Below are 21,209 nucleotides of genomic sequence, written 5' to 3' on the forward strand. Positions count from 1 at the left end.
TGATCATTTCTATAGTATCGACATCAACTCTATATAACAGAATTAAATCTAGCGTATGATTATGGCGATGAGTTGGTCCTGTCACATTTTGTCTGAATCCAAAAGAGTTGAGAATATTGATAAATGCTAATCTCAATGTGTCATTTTAATTATCTATGTGAATGTTGAAGTCACCAACAATTAAAGCTCTATCTACATTAACTACTAGACCAGATAGAAAATGTGCAAATTCACCAAGGAATCCAGAGTAAGGCCCGGGCGATTTATATACTGTAGCAAGGGCAAAAGACGACAGAGATTTTTTTTAATTTATATCTGACGGTGTCATATTAAGCATTATAATTCAAAAAACATATCCTGTCCTCTGAGTAACACTAAAAATGTCAAAGTAAATTGTAGCAACACCTCCTCCTTGACCCTTCAGTCAAGGCTCATGTTTATAACAATAACCTGGGAGAGTAGATTCATTTAAACTAATATATTCATCAGGTTTATGCCAGATTTCAGTCAAACAGAGCACATCCAAACTATGATCTGTAATAATTGAATTTACAATTAGTGCTTTGGTAGAAAGAGATCTAATGTTTAGTAGCCCTACCTTTATATGATGTTTATCTTAAATAGTTTTTTTTTTTTTTTTCAAGTTTGACCGTAATTAAATGTTTATTACATTTTGTTTTTGGTAGATCAGGAAACAGACACAGTCTCTATGTGATATCTAGGTAATACAGTCTCTATGTCTTGTAGTTTATGTGACCTGTGTGATGTCTCAAGGCAGCTAGCAGATGTTCAGATTAACCAGTTTGTCTGCTTCCTGACTTGGGTCCCAGTTAGTCAAATACTATCATTATTAAGACTATAAGCCAAATTACTAGAGTGGAGAGCAGCACCTTCCCTGGAGGGATGAGTCAATCTCTCTTTAGCAGGTCAGGTCTACCCCAAAAACACTTATAATTGTCTATAAATCCTATGCTATTCTCCAGACACCACTCAGACATCCAGCCATTTAGTGACAATAATCTACTATAAACCTTGTCACACAACAAGCAGGGAGGGGGCCAGAGACAATTATAGTGACATAATTTTTGCAAGTTCACACACCTCTTTAATATTATCTCTAATGATCTCCGACTGGCGAAGCCGGACATCATTAGTGTCGACATGAATAACAATTTTAGAAAATCTACATTTAGCATTAGCCAGCATTTGTAAATTTGATCTGATGTCAGACACCCAAGCCCCCAAATGAAATGCATTTAACAATGTAGGCTGGAGTCTCTATTTCCACGTTCCTTACAATAGAATAATCAATTATTAGGGCTCTTTCAACACCATTCTCAGTGGGTGTATCACTGAGTGGGGAAAATCGATTGGATACCCTAAAAGGAAAGGGAGAGTGGTGTCGCTTTGCTGAGCGAGTATGCCTCAGAGACATCACACAAACGCCATAACCAAAGTGTGTGTGTTGGTTTCTGTACTACCGACATTCAAAACAGTATCTACCAGCTACCACTTAACCTTCTCCATCTGCTTGACTAATTGCTTACATTTATCACATGTAAATCCCTCAATGCTGATGGAAGAAGCTATAGTAAACATTTGGCATGTAATGCAGGAAGCAATAACATGAGCGAATGACTTATTGTTTGTTGTTATGGTCGCTCTTCAGTGGTGAGGGTTTAATATCGATGTGGTTCCTAATCAGCAGATGTTTGAGATTGATGCAATAATCCATGTAAAACACAGTAGAGAAAAAAACGAATTCATGCAGTCGAGACACGAGATGTACACAAGCGGAAAAAAAAAAGAAAAAAAAAAAGAACGGTGCACGCGGTATAATACCCACAGATGAAACAGTAGAAAAGAGGAAAAACCCGAAGCATGCGGTAAAATGGAAAAGGATAAAATGATTAACATATAACCATAAGTATAAACAATGCTAAGCAGGCTAGCAAGTTACAAACACTCGTGCAGCATGCCATCAGCAACAGGAAGTTGTTTTGTCACTGAAAAAACATGCACCAAACCGAGTGCTGACGAACATTCTGGAAGAGTGACATCCTTAGGAAACCTGCAGCAGAGGGAACCTTCTTTTTTTTTTCTTCTCTAATGATCCCACTCTTTTTATTTAGCTCCAGAGTAGGATGGGTGGGGTAAATTGGTGGGTAAGGCCAGTCGTATTATTCACGGCTGAGGTTGCTGGATGCGGTTGGAAGCTGATTTCTGGTTATTTAATGGTTTGTTTACAGCAAGTTCTGCTGGGTGTGATGGGGCAGAGAGTAGATGAAAATTATGAACACTAAGGGGAATACAAAACACTCATTGCTAACGAAGAGAACCTTACCTAAAGTTTGCCACATATTTTAAAGTCAACATAAAATGGCATTTGAAACCCATTTTACTTCTATGTTACAAATGTATGATTGAAACACAATATTAACACTATGTGACCCCACATTAACATGTGTGGACATTGTATTTTGACTTAAGTTTACCATTAAACTATCATTTATATTATCAAGCCGGTTCTCGCCTCCTCCTTTCCATTGAATACGTTACACATGTTAGTTATTTTGAATCATTTTCAACTATAGCACATCTGTGGGTCACTTATCACATTTACTTTGCATTTTCACATTGAGAATACATTTATTCATGTAAAAGCTGAACAAATTTAGCTTTCAGAGGCTTTCTCTGGAGTTAAGATGAAAATAAGGTGCATTTTGAACTGTTCTGAGACCAGTGCAGACAGACAGAACACTAGAGGATTAGTCATTGACTAAAATGGAGCAAGGGAGCAAGGGTGTATCCTATAGCTTTCTATGCAGTTCATTCACTCCTAAAATCTAACCCAAAATTCTGTTTCAGGCTGGAGATCATGTTTGGACCACTCCACGTGTTTGGTAGACATAGGACAATCAGTACATAGATTCAAAATGTATAATGCAAATTTTATTTGAACATGGTTCCCAGTGATTTGATGATGCTGGACATTATATTTAATAAGAATTATTAATTCAGCTTTATAGAAAATCAGCTGTAATGTCTATAAAGTCTCAAAAACATGAATAACCAACACTCCCGGACACATAATAAACTATTTGATGACAAAAATGCTGAAATTCGATAGCTTGGTATAACAAACAATTTCACAACTTAGTCCCGCTGTCCATATTTACTGTATGGACATACATTTTTAGGAAAACTATTTGCTCTCAAAATGTATTTATTTATTGCTTGTTTATTTGGTGCCACTAGTTACAAATCAAAAAGGGAAAAGGAAAATGCACACAGCAGTCACGCGGGGGTCTCAGGAGGTTAAGCGAGAAAATGTAATTTATAGGGTGGGAATCAGGAATCGATTGGATTGCATTCCATAACAGAGCCAAAATTGAATCAACTGAGTTTGTTGTTGATTGTGAAGAAGATGAACATTTTGTCCGAGGAATTGAGCCATATTTATTTGAGCCTCGACCTGCTGGGAACTAAGATGATGACCTGAATGTAGAGGCTGAAGATCAAGTTTACCAAAAGTAACACACACAAAAAAAAACTATTGTTATTTGCTATTATTGCCATACATTTTATGACAGAATAAAACCAGATCTTAATACAAGCTTGCAATTGCTTGTGAAGGACTACTACCTTCCCAAAACACTTTTGATGGGATCTTGATGTTTCCTAATCTAAATGCTTATTTTCCAAGTCAATTATTATGTGCTATTAATGCAATAACCTTTATTACATCATTGTTAACCAGCATTCAATTAATCAGATTTTTAATGATTTTAGATGCATTACATCAAAGTCCCTTAAAGCAAGTCAGTCCATTCAGTGGCCATCTTTGGAACACTCAGGCTGGGCAGCTATTTTTTTTATGTATGTAAACAAGTGGCATGCAAGTGCAGCTCCTGTCTACTTGAATCGGGAAAGACAAAATCTCTAAACAGATGGTCAAGATCAATGTCAATATTTCAAATCATCAATAAAATCTGACAACACTGGTATCATAAATAGTGCGCCTTTACCCCAGATTACACTAAAACATGCTTTTTTCCAGGCTTGTATAGCTAATGCTCATATGCGTTTTCGAGTTGATTGACAGGCGATGTCTGTATCTAAAATGTGATTGGCTCTTTTACCTGTATGGTGTGACTTCTTTTTCTACGTTCGTTGGCCATTGGGCATTCCAATTTCCCCCAATCATGGGATTTGCATGTCTCTACTTTGTATCCACAAACAGGTTGGGTTTATTTGTGCTGTGGTATAGACCATAGAGTGCCTCACAGGCCTGCTTTGATTTGCATCAGGGTGAGTATACAGCACTCCAGGCATGCTTGACACACCGGGCCAAGTCTGTCCTTTCCGCTTTCTTTCGTATTTGCGTTCAGTGAAATCTACAGGAGTGCAGGCCACCCAATCATGCCCAGGAATCCTTCAAAGAAATCAAAGCCAGCGACTGTTTGCCTAAACTCCAGATCGCGTCATTGAAGCAGGGGTGCCATCCTCACAGAGAGAGTGATTCATTAGTCTTCTCCAAAGAAAAGAATATGCAGAATATTTCACATGTATTGGGTTCCTTCTTCACCCTGGGGTTCATTGTCATTTTCAGGGATTCATGTAACCCACTGAAGCAGATCTTTATTCATTTTGATTGGAACTAAATTAAAAAATTGAGAATTTGAATTACTTCATTTAAGGGTAGTTGACATGCTATACTACATCTAAAAACTTTTAAACAGCATTTTGTTAATAATTTTGTAATTATTATCCAGGAACACCTAAATAAAATTGCTAGGGTGTTTTGAGTGGTTGCTAGGATGTTGCTTTTTGGTTGATTAATATTCCATTCATTTTGGCCATTATGTATCATCTACCATAAAGCTTAGAAAAGTAACAGCAGACATATAAATAATTATCTCAGTTTAATAAAATAAAGCAACAAATAGTCAACAGACCTTGAACTATGAAGTTTTAAACTCAACGTAAACTCAGTTGATTGTGAGTTTAAAGGGATAGTTCAACTAAAAATGAAAATGATTTTATGATTTACTCTGAGTTGCCTGATTCGCCCTTCCTTAAACTTTTGAGAGGGCCAGTGGGACTAATGAGAGTGTAGCGATGGGGAAACCAAGAAGCAGATTTGGGAAAGCAGCAGTCCAATCATAGAGCTCTATGCCTTTTTGACCTGAAAACAATGCTGGATTGCTTCTGCCATTATAAATCATGCTGTCTGTGTCTATAACCACCGAGAAAATGGGTTGGCCACAGAGAGAGGCCAAACAATATGACTGCTGACCAAGGGACTGTTTTTGGATATTCATTTTTCCATGTAACACACCACATGTTCAATTGCATAATAGCAACCAAACCAACAAACTCAGTGAATGGCAGTCTTTAATAAAAAAAAAAAAAGCATAGTTCAATGTTAAATTAGATGCTACGCATGGACGCACTGAAAATATTCTGTATGTTAAAGGGAAAGTTCATCCAAAAATGAAAGTTCTCTCATCATTTACTCACCCTCACGCCATTGCAGAAGTGTGTGACTTCCTTTCTTCTTCAGAACACAAATTAAGGTGTTTATAAGAATATTTCAGCTCTGTAGGTCCATACAATGCAAGTGAATGGTGGCCAGAATTTTGAATCTCCAAAGAGGACATAAAGGCAGCACAAAAGTAATCCATACAACTACAGTGGTTAAAAAACAAAAGGAGAAGAATGTGTAAGTGAAAGTGGAGATTTATAGTAAACGAAGATCTCAAACATTGATCTGTTTGTCCGTTTCTTTTCATTTTGCTTCTGAAAACTTCTGGAGTCATATGGATTACTTTTATGCTGCCTTTATATTCTTTTTGGAGCATACAAGTTCTGGTCACCATTCAAGTTAATGGTGATTGAATTTTCATTTTTGTGTGAACAATCCCTTTAACTATGTTTACACTTTATGAAGAAAATTAATAATGCCTGGCTGTGTTACTCTGCGCTATGGCGTTGTGGATGGTTGTGTTGTTTTGACATCAATGAAATGTTCTAGGTGGCTCTTAGCATGTTGCTCTGTGGTTTCTTGGGTGTTCTGAGTGTTTGCTAGGGGTTTGCAGGGGTGTTTTTGGGTGGTTGCTTCGTTGCCCAAGTCAAAAAGGTCCATTAAAAGATCTCTATGATATTCTGATTTCTACATATGGCTTGGATCTCTCAGTGTAAGTCTACAGGATCTTTTTGCCCATTTAATCGTCCACCAGGTGTAATCTGTAAGTCCGACCACTTCAGAAAGTGACAGCACACCTCTCCCCAACAATCTTCACAATTTCAAACTGCATTCATGTCTGAGTTACGCACTTCAAAAAGTTAAAACCCCCTAATCCTAGGTGTGAGTGGAAGTAGGATAGAATAACAACAGAATACACCCTCCAATTAGCAGAGCAGAGTTTCCAACCTGTTGTTAAAGTTGGTGCAGTAGGTCAGATCTTTGCAGCCTAACTGGCACGGCTCCCTCACATCAGCCAAGCAGGTGATCAGGTCCATCTCAACAGGGCTATATTCACAAAGTTGGTCAAACTCCTGCCACGTCTGAGTGCCCCAGTTAGTGCTGATCTCCAAGCACATATTCCTAATACATAGTGAAGATATCAATACACCTTCAAAAACACAGTCATCTACAAAACAATAATTGTATTGGTAATATTTAACCAGCAAACTCATTTTGGTTTGTAATTGTCCAACAGTGAAACTTTTCATCTAGATTGAACCATTTGGGTGCTGACCTGCAGTGTGAAGTGTTTGCTTTGGAGCAGCAGTGGAGTTTTGCGCAGTCCATCTTTGCAATTGGAGGGGATTCTGGATTTTTTTTGGTGGGGGTGTGTGTGCTACCCAAGAAGCACTGCCACAGCGGGTCCTGTGGGAGTGGCTGACGGCCACACTCTTTGATCAGACCGTCCATGATCTCCTGCTCGGTTGTCATAGTGCGGAGGATGCGCTTACAAGCCGTCTGACAGTGGGCCTCCTCCGCTCGGTCACAACAGTATAAACCTGAGACAAGACAGAGATACTCTAAACATACTTGCCTAAGACATAACTTTTTGAGTCCAGAGTAAAACAAGCAACGTCATGCCGTTGAGCTAAACCAGTCTTAACTTTTGGGATTCCGTAAAGGTAAAGTGGGTATTTTTAATTGTATGTTTTGTTCAAATATTTTCTCCAGTTCCAGCTTAATATTCAGTCAAATATAAGAAAGTCATTAGTATGAAACATTGATTTCCTGAATTAAAAATATAAAGACTGTGGCTCTGTGGAACGGTCAGATCATTGCTTTGTTTGTTTGAGCATCCCGACATAGCAACATTAACTCAAACAATGCCATGAGTTTGGGGCGGGACTATCCAACCAATACCAGACATGGGAAGTGTTTAGACAACCTTTTTGAAAATTGACATTTACATGACATTTGCATTTATGCATTTGGCAGCCACTTTGCCTAGTCTAAAATAGCCTTAAAAGAGACAGAAATAAAGTATATGAGATATGTTTTGTACTAACTGTCAATAGGGCTTCTGATGGGGTAGGATTTGGTATAGTTGGCCACACAGCTGATGAGCGGTGGACTGATACTCTGGCAGTACTCTTTGACAGTGTTAATTTGGGAGACGCTAGGTGATGAGTCTGTGCGAAAGATGGCCTGGCAGAATTCACGGCAGGTTGTGTGTCTCCCTGCATAACTGCAGCATACTGAGCCCACTAGGATCCAAACAACACACAAATACACAGGATGAATATCTTCCTTTGTACAAGTCAATGTTAACAAGCACCAATACATTTGGGTTTTGAGCTATGCGTTAAATAAAAGTGCACACATATATCTACATGGCAAAATTCACAGATTCTAAAAATCATATCTATGTATGTTTAAAATGGTCACTCAGTTTGCAAGCTAGCTGTCATTCTTCAAATAATTAATTGAAGAATACATAAGCATTCTGCTGTCAGATATTGAGAAATGCAGCTTTTGACATTTGACATTTTGGGAAGTTGTCTGCAGGGCATTACTCCTACAAATAAATACAAATAAGCAATTTAATCTGATGGGAGCTCTATGACAGCCCAAATTTTAGCAGGTTAAAGGTCATGACCCTGCCTCCAAAGCACATAAACAACTCATGAGGCTGTGTGGCATCTCATTTCCTTTTAATACCACTCAAAGAGTGGAAAAAAAGACATCAACAAACAGGAAATTCAATTTCAGATGACTACATCAACTAAAACGAGGAGCAGGCTGATTTTTATTCTGATACCCTTCACTGGAGCCAAAGATCTTAAGTGTAATTTTGCTTACTTTCATTTTTGGTGATACAGCTGTAGAGTGGTTTCTGTGAAGCACAAAAGAAAGAAAGAAAATGTGATTGCAATATTATTATAACATATGAAGAAAAAAATTGCCCCTGGTTTTATAAAAAATCAAGTGGACAAAATTGAATTTCAACACAGCTTGACAGTTAAGCCTGCCTGACCATTTAAAAACAAGATTGAGCCTTAGTTGAGAGACCACAATGCCATTTTAATAGCTTGAGAAACATACTTATCATTGAAGTTTCTGGTACTTCTGATAATAAACCAAATTTCATCTTGAAAAGACACTTCAACAGCCGTTCATGAAAAATTACACATTTCTCATGTCCCCCCAACCCCTTATGTAATATAACGAATAAATGCAATTCATTTTCACATGCTAAGATTCTTTGTCATACACCATGTACAGATACACTTGTACACTGTCATTATTCCAAGAACTAATTAAATAAATAAGCATTTTGCTGTCAGATGCGAAAAATTACACATTTCTTATGTCTCAGACATCCCGTATTTAAAATAAGGAATAAATGCAATTCATTTTCATATGCTGAGATTATTTGGAGTACACTATGTACAGATACACTCCTGCAAGTTGTCTATTTGTATTTCTTTTATTGAATTTTTCTACATTGTATTTTTGCCAGGGTCAAATTTACCCAAAACAGAATCAATGTTATTATACTGTAGACCAGTCTCATTTCTGAATAGTGGCAATACAGAGGATTAAAGCGTCAATAATATCAGCCCAGTTTAGAACTTTAAAATAAGAGGTTACTATCACAAGTACTATTTACATCACAACTTAAAGGGATAGTTCACCCAAAATATTAAATTTTCTCATCATTTACTCACCCTCATGCCATCCCAGATGTGTATGAAAATTTGTATTAAGAACATATCCACTCTTTTGGTCTTTACAATGCAAGTGAATGGTGACCAGACCTTTGAAGCTCCAAAAAGAACATATCGCCATTATAAAAGTAATCCATAAGCCTCCAGTGGTTTAATCCATATATTCAGAAGCAATATAATAGGTGTAGGTGAGAAACAGATTAAAATGTAAGTCCTTTTTTTACTCTAAATATCCACTTTCACTTTAACATCTAAAAAAATCACATTTGGTGCCTGATTAATTTCACTTTCACATCTGAAAATGAAAGTGGACATTTAGAGTAAAAAATTACTTCAACATTGTTCTGTTTCTCACACAAACCCATTATAGCACTTCAGAAGATATGGATTTAAACACTGGAGTCATATAGATTACTTTTATGTTTCATTTATGTGATTTTTGGAGCTACAAATGTCTGATCACCATTCACTTGTATTGTATGGACCTACAGAGCTGAGATTTTCTAAAATCTTTGTTTGTGTTCTGCTGAAAAGAGAAAGTCATGCACATCTGGAATGGCATGAGAGTGAGTAAATGATGACAGGATTTTCATTTTTGGGTGAACTATGCCTTTAAAAACAATACAGTAAATCTCAACAGAATATGAAAATGAATGCAGAGTTTACTCAAACCAATTAATTAATTGCCTTTTTCATCTTTTCAAGCTGAATGCCTACAGACAGATGTTATTTAAGTTCTGTAATCCCCTGCCAACAGCACTGACCAATTCAAGCAACACCTTTCTTTGAGAAAAAAATAATTAGTGCTGAATAAAAAATAGGCAGCATTGATCTTGCTTGATTTTGGACAATGACGTCTCAGAAAACTGAAATAGGGCACAAGATGAAAGCAGACAGGACCTAAAAGTTGGTGGGAGTGTGGTCCAAACCAAACATTTTGCCCAATGGTTTGTTTGTTTGTTTGTTTGTTTGTTTGGATCAAAAGAGCCTAACTGAGGGAGGGAGAAACGGCAGTGAAAAATACCATTGTGCACAAAGCTGCACTAAACTACACTTCAAGTTAAATCACTGAAAATTGCATGAAATCAATATTCCCCTCCACTGTCACAGGACAGTGACACTGTCACTGACAGAAGTCACCAAATTCCAGCTTTATTGGACTCTGTAATATGGTGGCAGCATGTCCAGTTACAGCAAGGAAATTATATTTTTCCACAATTCAAGAAAAGTTTTGGGGGGGTTGCTAAAAATAGGATTTCAATCACAAGATTAAAATCAGCAATAGCAATAAATACATAAATAAAAAGACATTCTGGATCAAATTTGAGACTGCAAAGCTGTTGGCAAACTAGCTTTCAAGTCAAGACAAACAAATAGAAAGAAATTTAGAGTCAGATTCAGCCACGAGAGACTCTTTGATGGATGTTGTAAGATGGCTTTCAGAGATGACTAGGGAAAGATAAAGACCTCCCACTCACTGGCTCCTTTGATCTGAACAATCCTGAGTAAAACTGAGCAAATTAGAGGCGAAGTCTGTACTGTAAAAATACTTTAGGTGATCGTTTTTAAACTAGATTATGGTGCTTGCCAGTACAAAACTTGCTGCCACGATGCATGCCAGGACGTTGCTATGTGGTTGCTTAGGTGTTCTAAGAGGTTGTTGCTACATTATGCAGTAGCTAGGGTTTACTGTGTGCTTGTTAGGGTGCTGCTAGGTGGTTTCTAGGGTATTCCATGTGATTGCCCATGCATAGGTCTCTTTGATTTTCTGGTCCCTAGAAATGGTTTGTGACCCACCTTCGATGCCAAGTCTGATTGCTTATAAAAGCAACAATCAACATGAGTTAACATTCAAGTCCGTAGCTAAATTTTTATACTTAATAATTAGGTTCAAATGCATCTGTTTTTTTATATTTAGTGTCAAGGGGTCATTCATAATTCTGTCATAATTTACTAAATCCCATGCAGTTCCAAACTAGTATGACTTTTAAGTCTTCAATTGAACACAAAAGTAGATGTTAGGCAGAATGTTAGCCTCAGTCACCATTCACTTTCATTGTATGCAGATTCATTGAAAGTAAGAGGTGATTGAGACTAACACGCTGCTTAACATCTCTTTTTGTGTTTGGAACAACATGAGGGTGAGTAAATGTTTTCAGTTTTGGGTGATCTATCCCTTTAAGTCATTTGATTGCACTTTTATTTAGTTAATTGTAATCAAAATAAGAATAATAAGAGGACAACTCCTACCTCTGTGTCTTTCTTGCATACTTTTGTGATGTCGTTTTTAGATGATGCCTGAACAAAAGAAAACATTTTAAAACATTCAGTCTTGAAGAATCACGAGTGAGTGATTTGATCTTAGTTCAACAATGACTTCTCTTCTTTCTCCATGTTGTTGCCCAAACAATGTTTACAGCAAAGAGCAATAGATTTGGAATTGGAGGTTCAAAGTAAGATCATATTGTGCCATGTGGGATAATATTCTTGCGTTTTTATAAAAAAACACTCACCTGTTTGCAGTCCCGGCGACATTCAGTCGAGATGGCCAACTCACAACATCCCAGGCCAACCCAACCATCTGACTTTTTTGATGCCCCTGAGAAGGAAAGATAATTAGTGCATAAAAACCATTGACAGACAGACACCATCTTCCCATCCCATATTAAAAGTCAGTTCCATTTAGAGTTAATTTAATTTACAGCAAGAGACACACGTGAAATCTAAGCATGCACGTTACTTTGAAAACTCTTCTTATTTTGATTCACTGTCAAAATAACAATCACCAAGGCATTAATCTTGACAAATATTTCATCCAGACATGTTTTAATGTTCTGGATTTGGCTTTGGTTCTTTACATAGTGAACCTCAAAGCTCTGGACCGGGACTTTAATAGGCATTGTTAGATGTACAGTAGTTTGATAAATGTGATGTACGATATTTTTGCATCTGGGAGGCATTAGGTCTTCAGAGAATCTAAATCCTCTCTTATTCTTTTTTAGATTGGTACAGGTTAAAAAGACAGGTGGGTTTCTACCGACACCCCTAAAAATCTCCATCTGGGGTCATAAGTGCACATCATACCAGGTAAGGTATTGTTGATGCAGATCCAAAGCTCACTCTGCAAAACAAAGAGGGGAGAGATGTTAAGCATTTCAACAACTTTGAAAAATATATTAAAGGAATAGTTCACCTAAAAATAAAAATGCAGTGATCATCTCCTCATCCCCATGTTGTTCAAAACCATTGAGATTCTATGGTACACAATTTAAGTTATGTAGCAAAAAAGGTGGCTGGCAATTTGTAGTTAACGATTTTTGGCCTGTACTTAATAAAAATCTATGGCTTTAAAAGACTTGGACTATGATGGATAAAATGAACGGACTACTAACAGAAACAAAGAAAAACCGTGCAGGTTTCGAACAACATGAGACTGAGCAGATGAAAACAGATGTGCCATTTTTTATGGCAACATCCACACTAATATATTTTTGATCAAAAACACATTGGTTTTGTTATGTTTACAGCCTATGCTATGAACATACTGTATATACCCTCTCTAGTACCACATACTTTGGAAAGTGATGACATTTGGAAACCCAAAATGTCGTTTTCAAACCAAAACATATTAGTGTGGACATGGCCTAGGCATGTATTTTACAAAACACAATTATATATGCAATCAAGAGCTGCACTAGTGTAAGCGCGCAAAGCGCAGGGCCGCGTGCAAAGACTGTGTTTCTGTGAAAGCACTTAAAAGTCTTAAATGTGAGCGTGGGTAGGAGTGTTTGCACTATCTGTGGGTGTATGCGCGCAAACTGTGTGTGTATTGTATGTTAATGAAGTGGCGCAAAAGGTAATTTTTCTATTTTCCTGACATGTAGGCCATTACGCGAAGACATTTCAAAACCACGTCTGTTTTCAGCGCAAAGTCTAAAATCAGATCCTACATTTGCAGTTTGGAGATTCCACCAGCAGGCGGTAGTAAAGTTCATGTCCAAACATGAAAATATAGTGAAACATCAAACTGCTACATTCACAGTTGTAGTCCTTTTACGAAGAAAATAAATTATTAGATTTATGTTAAACTATACGGCATGGTTTATTTTTCAATTATTTTATTATTATTGTTATTATTGTTGTTATTGTTATTGTTATGTTTATATTTACAATTGCATTTATGATCATATTTGAAATGGTATTTTTTCATCTGGTGTTGGAGTGTGATTTATGGAGTGAATATGTTTGGATTTGGTATGATTTTTTTGGCAAAACTTTACAATAAAATTGCATTTGTTAACAATAGCTATCGACATTAGTTAACATGAACAAACAATTAACAATACCTTTACAGCATTTATTAATCATGGTTAATGTTAATTTTGACATATACGCACTAATACATGTTTCAAATCAAAAGTTGTGTTAGTTAACATTAGTTAATGCACTATGATCTAACAATGAACACTGACATTTTTTATTAACTAACATTATTACACAGCTCTCTGGAACACTCTATTCTGATTTGTTAATGGCGCTATACAGCGGTCAGATATTGCTTTGTATCAGACCGTGCATTTGGGTTCTGCGAGCCGTCTCTCCTGCTTCTCGGCACACTGTGCGATCACGACAAGTTAATAAAATTATTTAAACTCAAATCAACTCAATGTTCCATGGGAATTTATTTATTTATTTGGCATGTAGTCTTGTAGGCTGATTATTGAGGAGTCAGATGGTCATTTTCACAAAATGATCACCAACAGACCTCCGATGCAAACCAGAGGTGATTCCAGCTCTTCAACGATTTCTTTCCTCTCAAAGTACATCATTTCAATGCAAATCTTTATTTTATGTTCATTTATTTTCAATGTACTTTTGTTAGCAGTCATGTACTAAGCAGTATAATATACAGTCAGCAAGTTGTAATGGCAAAATAAACCCCTTCAGGGTGATTCAAGACCCCTTCGCTTCGCATTGGGGTCCTGATCACCCTTTCGGGGGTTATTGTGCAATAACAACTGGCTGACTGAACATTATCCCTTATAAATGCTGTAGAAATATGTTGTTCATTGTTTTTCATGATACATAATGCATTAATTAAGGGATAATGTACAGTCGCCGGTTGTTATTGCACAATAAACAGCTTGTGTACAAACAGCACATTTTAAAAAATTAAAACAGTTTGGAACTCTGGCCACTTTGGTATATGTGAAGCTCTTATAACTTATAACTCCAGAGAGCCTCCTAATATCACTCTGCTTTAATTAAAAGTAGATGCACATGAGAAGCACAAAAAACATTAAAAAGATTGTAAACTCTTGCAGTCAGATGATGTCGGATCAGTGTGGGCTTTGACAAGATAGTGAACCAAAAAAACAGGATATTCTTTGAGATCTACATTCTACGTCATTGTGAGTACTTTGACATGTTCTCTGGTTTATGAAAAATTAAGCTTCTTTCAAAAATATTCACCATCATTTGTGATCAACAGAAAAAACAAATGCACCGTTCATGTGCTTAATAATACCTTAGAGAAGATGTACTGATTCCGAGTGTCAATTTCAAACACAGCAGCACGTATTGCATTTTCTTTGCCAGCCCATAGCACATGCATTAAAATGCTTTACAACACCCTTAGAAGTTAAGAGATTTTGTGAGTCTCTCCATTTTTTTACGCCTGTGCCACTTCAAAAATCAATTTGCATCCATTTGGGAAAATTAGTGCAGGAGACACATCCAAATAAATAACGCCTGAAGGCTTCCACTGTGGCTACTTAAAGGCTGAGTGTAATTGCATATTACCGGCGCTGGCATTCCAGCTTTGAAACTAAGGGAAGAAGGATGAACGGCATGAGGCTGCTTTCCAGCCTAGAGCTTTGGTTTTACTTTCTGCTAACCAGGTAAAACCACAGCTGCACAAAGCAAGGGAGGAACAGGAAGCAGCAGTGGTCACTGTTTAAGACATCCTGTGCTGCCAAGGCGACAGATTTAACATAAACAGAGTTTGGATGTGGAGGATTGAGGAAATTATGTTTGATTTACCAAAGTCTCCGGGCAGTAACTTGGCAAACGGAGAAGAAGGTGTCTCAGACGTGATTCACTTCTAATGGTTGCGAGCTGTGGAGAGAAAAGTGTGAAAAAAATGAAAATTGTTTTTAAATGTTAAAATCCTACATAGTTTACACTACAAAAAGGACAGCAAATTCATGTGGCAGTCCATATACTGTATTTATGTTGTGACATTTTCAAGTGTTATCAAAGTGTGTTATTTCTGTGCCACTACAACATGATCACACAGGATGTGTTAGTTCCAAATGTTTTTTTTTTTTTTACCGAAAGTCAGACCCAATGTACCGACAATATTCTGGAAAATCTGGAAAAAAGAAGTAAGTGAAAGAACACAGCTTTGGTCTCAGTACTGTTTTACATTAATTATGTAATTATGTATTATGTAACATTAATTTACTGTAATTCCAGCTTCAGTCACTGAATGACAGTTCGGAAATTCGGAAAGAATACTGCAGACTGATTTTAAATAACAAAACATTCAACCTCCTTGGTGATTTTCCTGTGAGATTAGTCTGGCCACTATCAGCACCAAACAGAACTACAAAAATGTAGGTTTTCAAGCAGGCTTCCCAAACACCACATCAGACATGGGTCCTCTAAACAGATAGCATTGCCCTGATCACAACCCACAGAATGATCTAATGTTGTTATGTCGGTTTGGGGGCCTGAATAGCTCATCAAGTAAAGATGCTAGATGTGTGTTTTGTTAAATACAAATTAAAAAGCAAGTAAAGATGCTGATTATCACCCCTGGAGTCACAAGTTCAAATCCAAGGCATGCTGAGTGACTCCAGCCAGGTCTCCTAAGCAACCAATTGGCCCGGTTGTTAGGAAGGGTAGAGTCACATGGGGTAATCTCCACGTGGTCACTTGGTGAGTTGTGTGTGGATGCCGCGCTATGTCTCCACGGTAACACGCTCAAAAAGCCACGTGATAAAATGCAGGGATTGACATCTCAGACATGGAGGCAACTGAGATTCATCCTCAGCCACCCTGATTGAGGCGAGTCACTACGCCACCATGAGGACTTAGAGCACATTGGGAATTGGACATTCCAAGTTGGGGAGAAAAAGGGAGACATTTTTTGGGGGGTATTTTGCTTACAGTTGTCTATACATATTAGGTGGGGATAGAGGAAAGGATTGAAACAATTATACAAATCACCTTTAACATTACAACATGATTTCACTTCTTGAAAAATTGTAGTTTGTAGGTTCTAGCAGTAAACAATGAATTTGAAGGCACTTTGTCACCCTTGTGGTGTATGAACATTCTGTTTGTTTATCTCACCCTTGGCCTCAAATGGTCTGGATTTGAGTCCACAGTCTGGATCCTAGTGTAAAAACATCTACAAATGGTGTGATGGGTCAATCCAACTCTACCAGACCATGGCAGCAGAACCATGCCATTCTGTTTGCCAAAAACAAATAAAAAATTTGTCTTTGGTAGTGTGTTTAGGTGTATGATCCAGAATGATCATCTATTCATTAATGTCTGAGTTCTCTAGGAACATAATCTGCACAAGAACCATTTTTGTTTTTTGAATTAAGTATTTTCAGATTTAGTTGAGAACCTGCAAATTTAAAGCTACTGTAAGTGATTTCTTTTGGAATTCCACTAATATAATCATCATAATACCTAACAAATATTCACTGAATTGGTGTACTGAGAAATCATACTTTTCTCTTTTACTGCAGCCTTCTTATGTAAGGCAATTAGAAAACTTGCCACAAAATTGGCACAAGTTTGACCAAACAATGTACCGAATAAATAGCAATTTGCAATTTTGCATTTAGTGTAATTTTGATAAAAACTCAAAATGTGAAAATGGTTTTGTTCTGTATGTTACCTCAAATTAAGTAAACTATGTGATATGTACTAATGTGTGATAAATGCATAAGATGTCAAAAATAACTGTAGATTCAGACACAAGACCAGCTGCTGGATGGTGATTTGCAGCCAGTTCATCAAAGAAAACCTGCCGACCCCACCCACAAGAGAAAGAATGGGATCTGCAAATAAATGAATCATCTAGTCCATTTGGAAAAGATGCTCTTTTTCACCTCTCCTTTATTTCCTTTTTATTTTTGTTTTGAGAGCTAAATCAATGGCGGGTGCCAGCGAGAACTTCTAAAGGAGTGCGGCCCCCCTTCTTAAAGGGTTAAAGGACTCGTCTCATCAAAGCATCAGCCGTCCATTAGATTGAAATGGTCGTAGCGATTTTCATCCTGCTAGGCTGTGACAGAGTCTGGTTCCCTCCTTTCTCTCCAGAAACTATAGTGTTGCTGCCTGCCTCTAAAGAGATGCTAACATTCTCTTTTCCTAATCTCTCTTCTTTATAAACCATTTTTATTGATCTTTCAGGCTTTTCACTTTCTCTTCGCTCTCTCTTTTTTCTCTTTCTCTCTGTATGACTTTCTTTCTTTGACACTCATTCAGTCTGTAATGCCATTTTCTGTGTTTACTCTCAGTTATTGGGTTTTTGATAATTTTGTGTTGTTTTTTCAAGTGGTAGGTTCAAAACCAGTCACAAGGGGGCTTAAATTTGGAAATCTCTTGATACTACTGTCACTGTACTTTGAAAAGGACTATCTAGTCATTTCATTTGAGAACAACAATTGGGTTCATTCGGTACACTTCACTTTTTTCAAACAGAGATGTGACCAAGAAAGATTTGAGATAAAGAAACATCTTTTAAAACTCCCTTCATTATGTTTTTGTTAAAGTATGTCATTGCATTGACTTTGCGGCATGCCCGCATCAGTGCGTGTTTTTGCATATGTTGAGTTTGTTGGTGTGAATGTGTATGTGTCTTACCTGTTCACATGCTTCCCTACACTGAGGAAAGTGTTCTGCAGCATGATGGCAGCAGGAGGGATCTAGAAAATACATAAAGAAAGAGGGAAGGCAAGTTCAGTCCCATTTGATCCAATTTACTCCCAACATTTGTCACTATAATTCAGTGTAGAATAACTTTTGTTGGCACTTTTTGTTCGCCCATAAATAATCTACTGTGTAAATATCTTGAAATGTCCACTATGTGTGGACACGGTGACCTTACTGTGGCTCTGCTTTAAGAATAGTACTCAGGGTTTCGTTTGATTTATACCAAACCACCTATTTGTGGTTAAAATCCAAACTTGACCAAAACAGTTAAGGCACAACAGTGAGGTATTTTGAGTCTGGAACTTGCTTAAAGCCAAAAGTAGGAGATCAATTATTATTATAACACAGTGTCCTAAAATATTTAATCTAATATAAAATATTGCAGCAACTTTGAGGCAACTTTTCAGCAAGTGTGTCGATAATGTTTTAAATATCAATATAAATGTAATTTTTGGGGAAAAAAAAAATTAAATTGTATATAGGCCTATATTTTATTATATTTATATTAAATGTTTTATTATATTTTGCAATAGTAAAATATTTCTTCACTTTCACATGTTATTTTAATGCTCTGATTAAACCCACGAGCCCTTATTTGTCATGAAGCAAAACCTTTGCGATTTTGTTTCATCATTTTATCAATGCAGAGAAATAGATCTCCTCCTCTTTGTCACTGCGTATCATTAACACAGCATGTATAAACTAGAAACATTTGTCATTACTCGATTATTGAAAATTAAACCAGAGTTTATACTTATTTGTTTATATTTTGCGGGGGTATGGCGCGAGCCTCAGCTGACAATGCGCGTATCAGAGTGCTTCACGTGCTCTTCAGGAGATTGTTGACCTCCGCGGTGCGGCTCAGTGATGTTCAGACATAGAATTCAACTGACTGACACACAAACGCGTTGTTCATGGCATTTCTACAGTATATTCGCTTAAAATTTGGTTATTTGGCCATTCAAATGTGATAATCGTGGTTGTCTCAAATAACTGTGGTTAGATCAGACGGTTATTTAATCATTTTGATAGGCCTGGGAACGTCATGGTTACTGATGTAACCTCCGTTCCCTATCTGTCACTCACTCAACATTGTGTTGATGAGTTGACACTAGGGGTCCCAATGGCAAACGCCACAAGAGCTGAACCGGTTTACACAGACTGGCGGTGCTAAACAGGCAGAACTATGTGTGCTGTCGCGAGGAGCATGAGGTCTGAGAACGAAGTCCGGGGGGGCATTACTGGGGAAAACTCACACTTGCGTAGCCCCAGGGGCAAGCTATGCACCAGGGCATCTGTGCTGGGGGGGGGGGGGCCAAAAGAGTACCAGAGCGGATAGTGGGTGGATTCTGGGGAAGCGAACAGGTCTACCTGTGCTTGGTCGAATCGACTCTAGATCAGCTGGACCACCTGAGGGTGGAGTCTCCACTCTCCCCTGAGCATAACCTTCCATGACTGCACGTCCGCTTTGCTGTTTAGGTGGCCGGGGATGTGAGTGGCTAGCAGCGACTTGGGCCACCGCTGACTCCAGAGGTGGAGACGACATGCGAGTTGTGACATTACACAAGTGTTGTCCGTCCAGACCAACACATGCTTGCCCCAGATCAACGGCAATAGCCTCCTCAATAGTTCCTGCCAGCGCAGTCGCAGGCTGGTCCAAGGGCGCGACTGTGTGCATGTTCCACATTGTGCCCCAGCCACGCTGGAAGGCATCTTTCGTAACTACGACGTGCCTGGAGACCTGCCCTAGGGGAACTCCTGCCTGTAGGATGCTAGGTCTGGCCAGGGGCTGAACAGATGTCCTGCGTGGTGAGAACGTGGTGCATGCCGTAGGGCCGCAGAGTTTACTGTGCGATAACAACTGGCTGACTGTATATTATCCCTTGCATGTAGCATTACCATCGTTAAAAAACTTTTTCAAACAACTTCAAAGCTAGAAGTATAGTTTCCATTTTGTTTCTTTCGTGTCAAAGCTTCATGGTTGAAAATCTAAGAAATCAAGTAGGAATTTTTTACATCCAACTTTGAATGCAATTGAAGTAGTATAAACAAATTTGAGATTATACATGACACAAACTGTACAAAAAGCAGAACTATAACATAAAATGTACTGCAACACAACTGTCATTGTTACCCCAGGGGAATTGAGAAGGTTCTATGATTCAACAGGGTGCATACTCCTAATGTGCTTGCTCAACTGTTTGCTTAATAATCAGGCAGAGTTGTGGATTTGAGAACTGTTTATGCAACTCTGGAAAAAGTCATCATTATCTAAATGAAGCACTTTCATCTCAGCCCAGACTCCTTCCTCCATTTGCGTGTCATCCAGGCCGGTTCCTTTCATCAGTGTGATTTGATTTGTTTCTTCTGCTTTATGGAACCTATCTCTGCCTTTTCTCATCCTCCTTAGTAAGCAAAGTGCCAAAGAGGAGCAGCAGTCGTGACTCAGGTGTGTGCGGATAATCTTTGCATATTGTTTAGTGCTCTTCTTTTGTCTCTGTAGTTTGGTGGTGAATCATAAGAGTCTTGTGGAAAAGGGTCTGGATAAAAACCACCCAACAGGGAACGTTTACAACAACTTTGGCTAACATTATGTAAAGGCTAGCAACAATTGCGTTTTCATTGCATGTTGACACGAGAGTTTGCACTGTTTAAGCGCTAAACCACATGATGGTATGTAAATGATAACAAAATTGATATTTTAGTTGAACTATACCTTAAAAATCTTACATTTGCATGGTTCCTGCAACCTCAATGAAAGGTTTGAAAAACATTTTAAGAACATACATTTGTTTGCTGGGATTCTGCTTTCTGTCTAAGAGTGTCTGGGTTTTAAACGACCAGACAGCCAGAAGAAGTGAGATACACCAGCACCCCTTTCCTTTCATCCTTCTGATGAAAAGGACATTATCATTTATAGAGCTGACACCAGTGGGTTTTTTTACATGTTGGGGCATGCATGCATGTGTGAGGGAGAGTGTACTATATGGATGAGTACGTGTCTGGGGTGCAAATGTAAACTGCACAGTAAATCTTCGCTTTAAGAAACATTTCTC

General features: G+C 37.9%; 1 protein-coding gene across 1 annotated transcript in view; it reads right to left on the reverse strand.

The window, feature by feature from the left end:
- Positions 1-21,209, reverse strand: part of LOC127635275 (reversion-inducing cysteine-rich protein with Kazal motifs-like) — an 80,556-nt gene that overhangs the window by 39,613 nt on the left and 19,734 nt on the right. Inside the window, exons 2-10 of the mRNA XM_052115183.1 lie at positions 18,085-18,146; positions 15,241-15,315; positions 12,283-12,319; positions 11,712-11,797; positions 11,449-11,496; positions 8,330-8,363; positions 7,537-7,734; positions 6,765-7,029; positions 6,437-6,610 (exon numbers count right to left, since the gene is read on the reverse strand). Of these exons, the coding sequence (XP_051971143.1) occupies positions 6,437-6,610; positions 6,765-7,029; positions 7,537-7,734; positions 8,330-8,363; positions 11,449-11,496; positions 11,712-11,797; positions 12,283-12,319; positions 15,241-15,315; positions 18,085-18,146 (979 nt within the window). The remainder of the gene's footprint in view (positions 1-6,436; positions 6,611-6,764; positions 7,030-7,536; positions 7,735-8,329; positions 8,364-11,448; positions 11,497-11,711; positions 11,798-12,282; positions 12,320-15,240; positions 15,316-18,084; positions 18,147-21,209) is intronic.

This window comes from Xyrauchen texanus, chromosome 42, assembly GCF_025860055.1.
Source record: "Xyrauchen texanus isolate HMW12.3.18 chromosome 42, RBS_HiC_50CHRs, whole genome shotgun sequence".
NCBI classification, from domain to species: Eukaryota; Metazoa; Chordata; class Actinopteri; order Cypriniformes; family Catostomidae; genus Xyrauchen; species Xyrauchen texanus.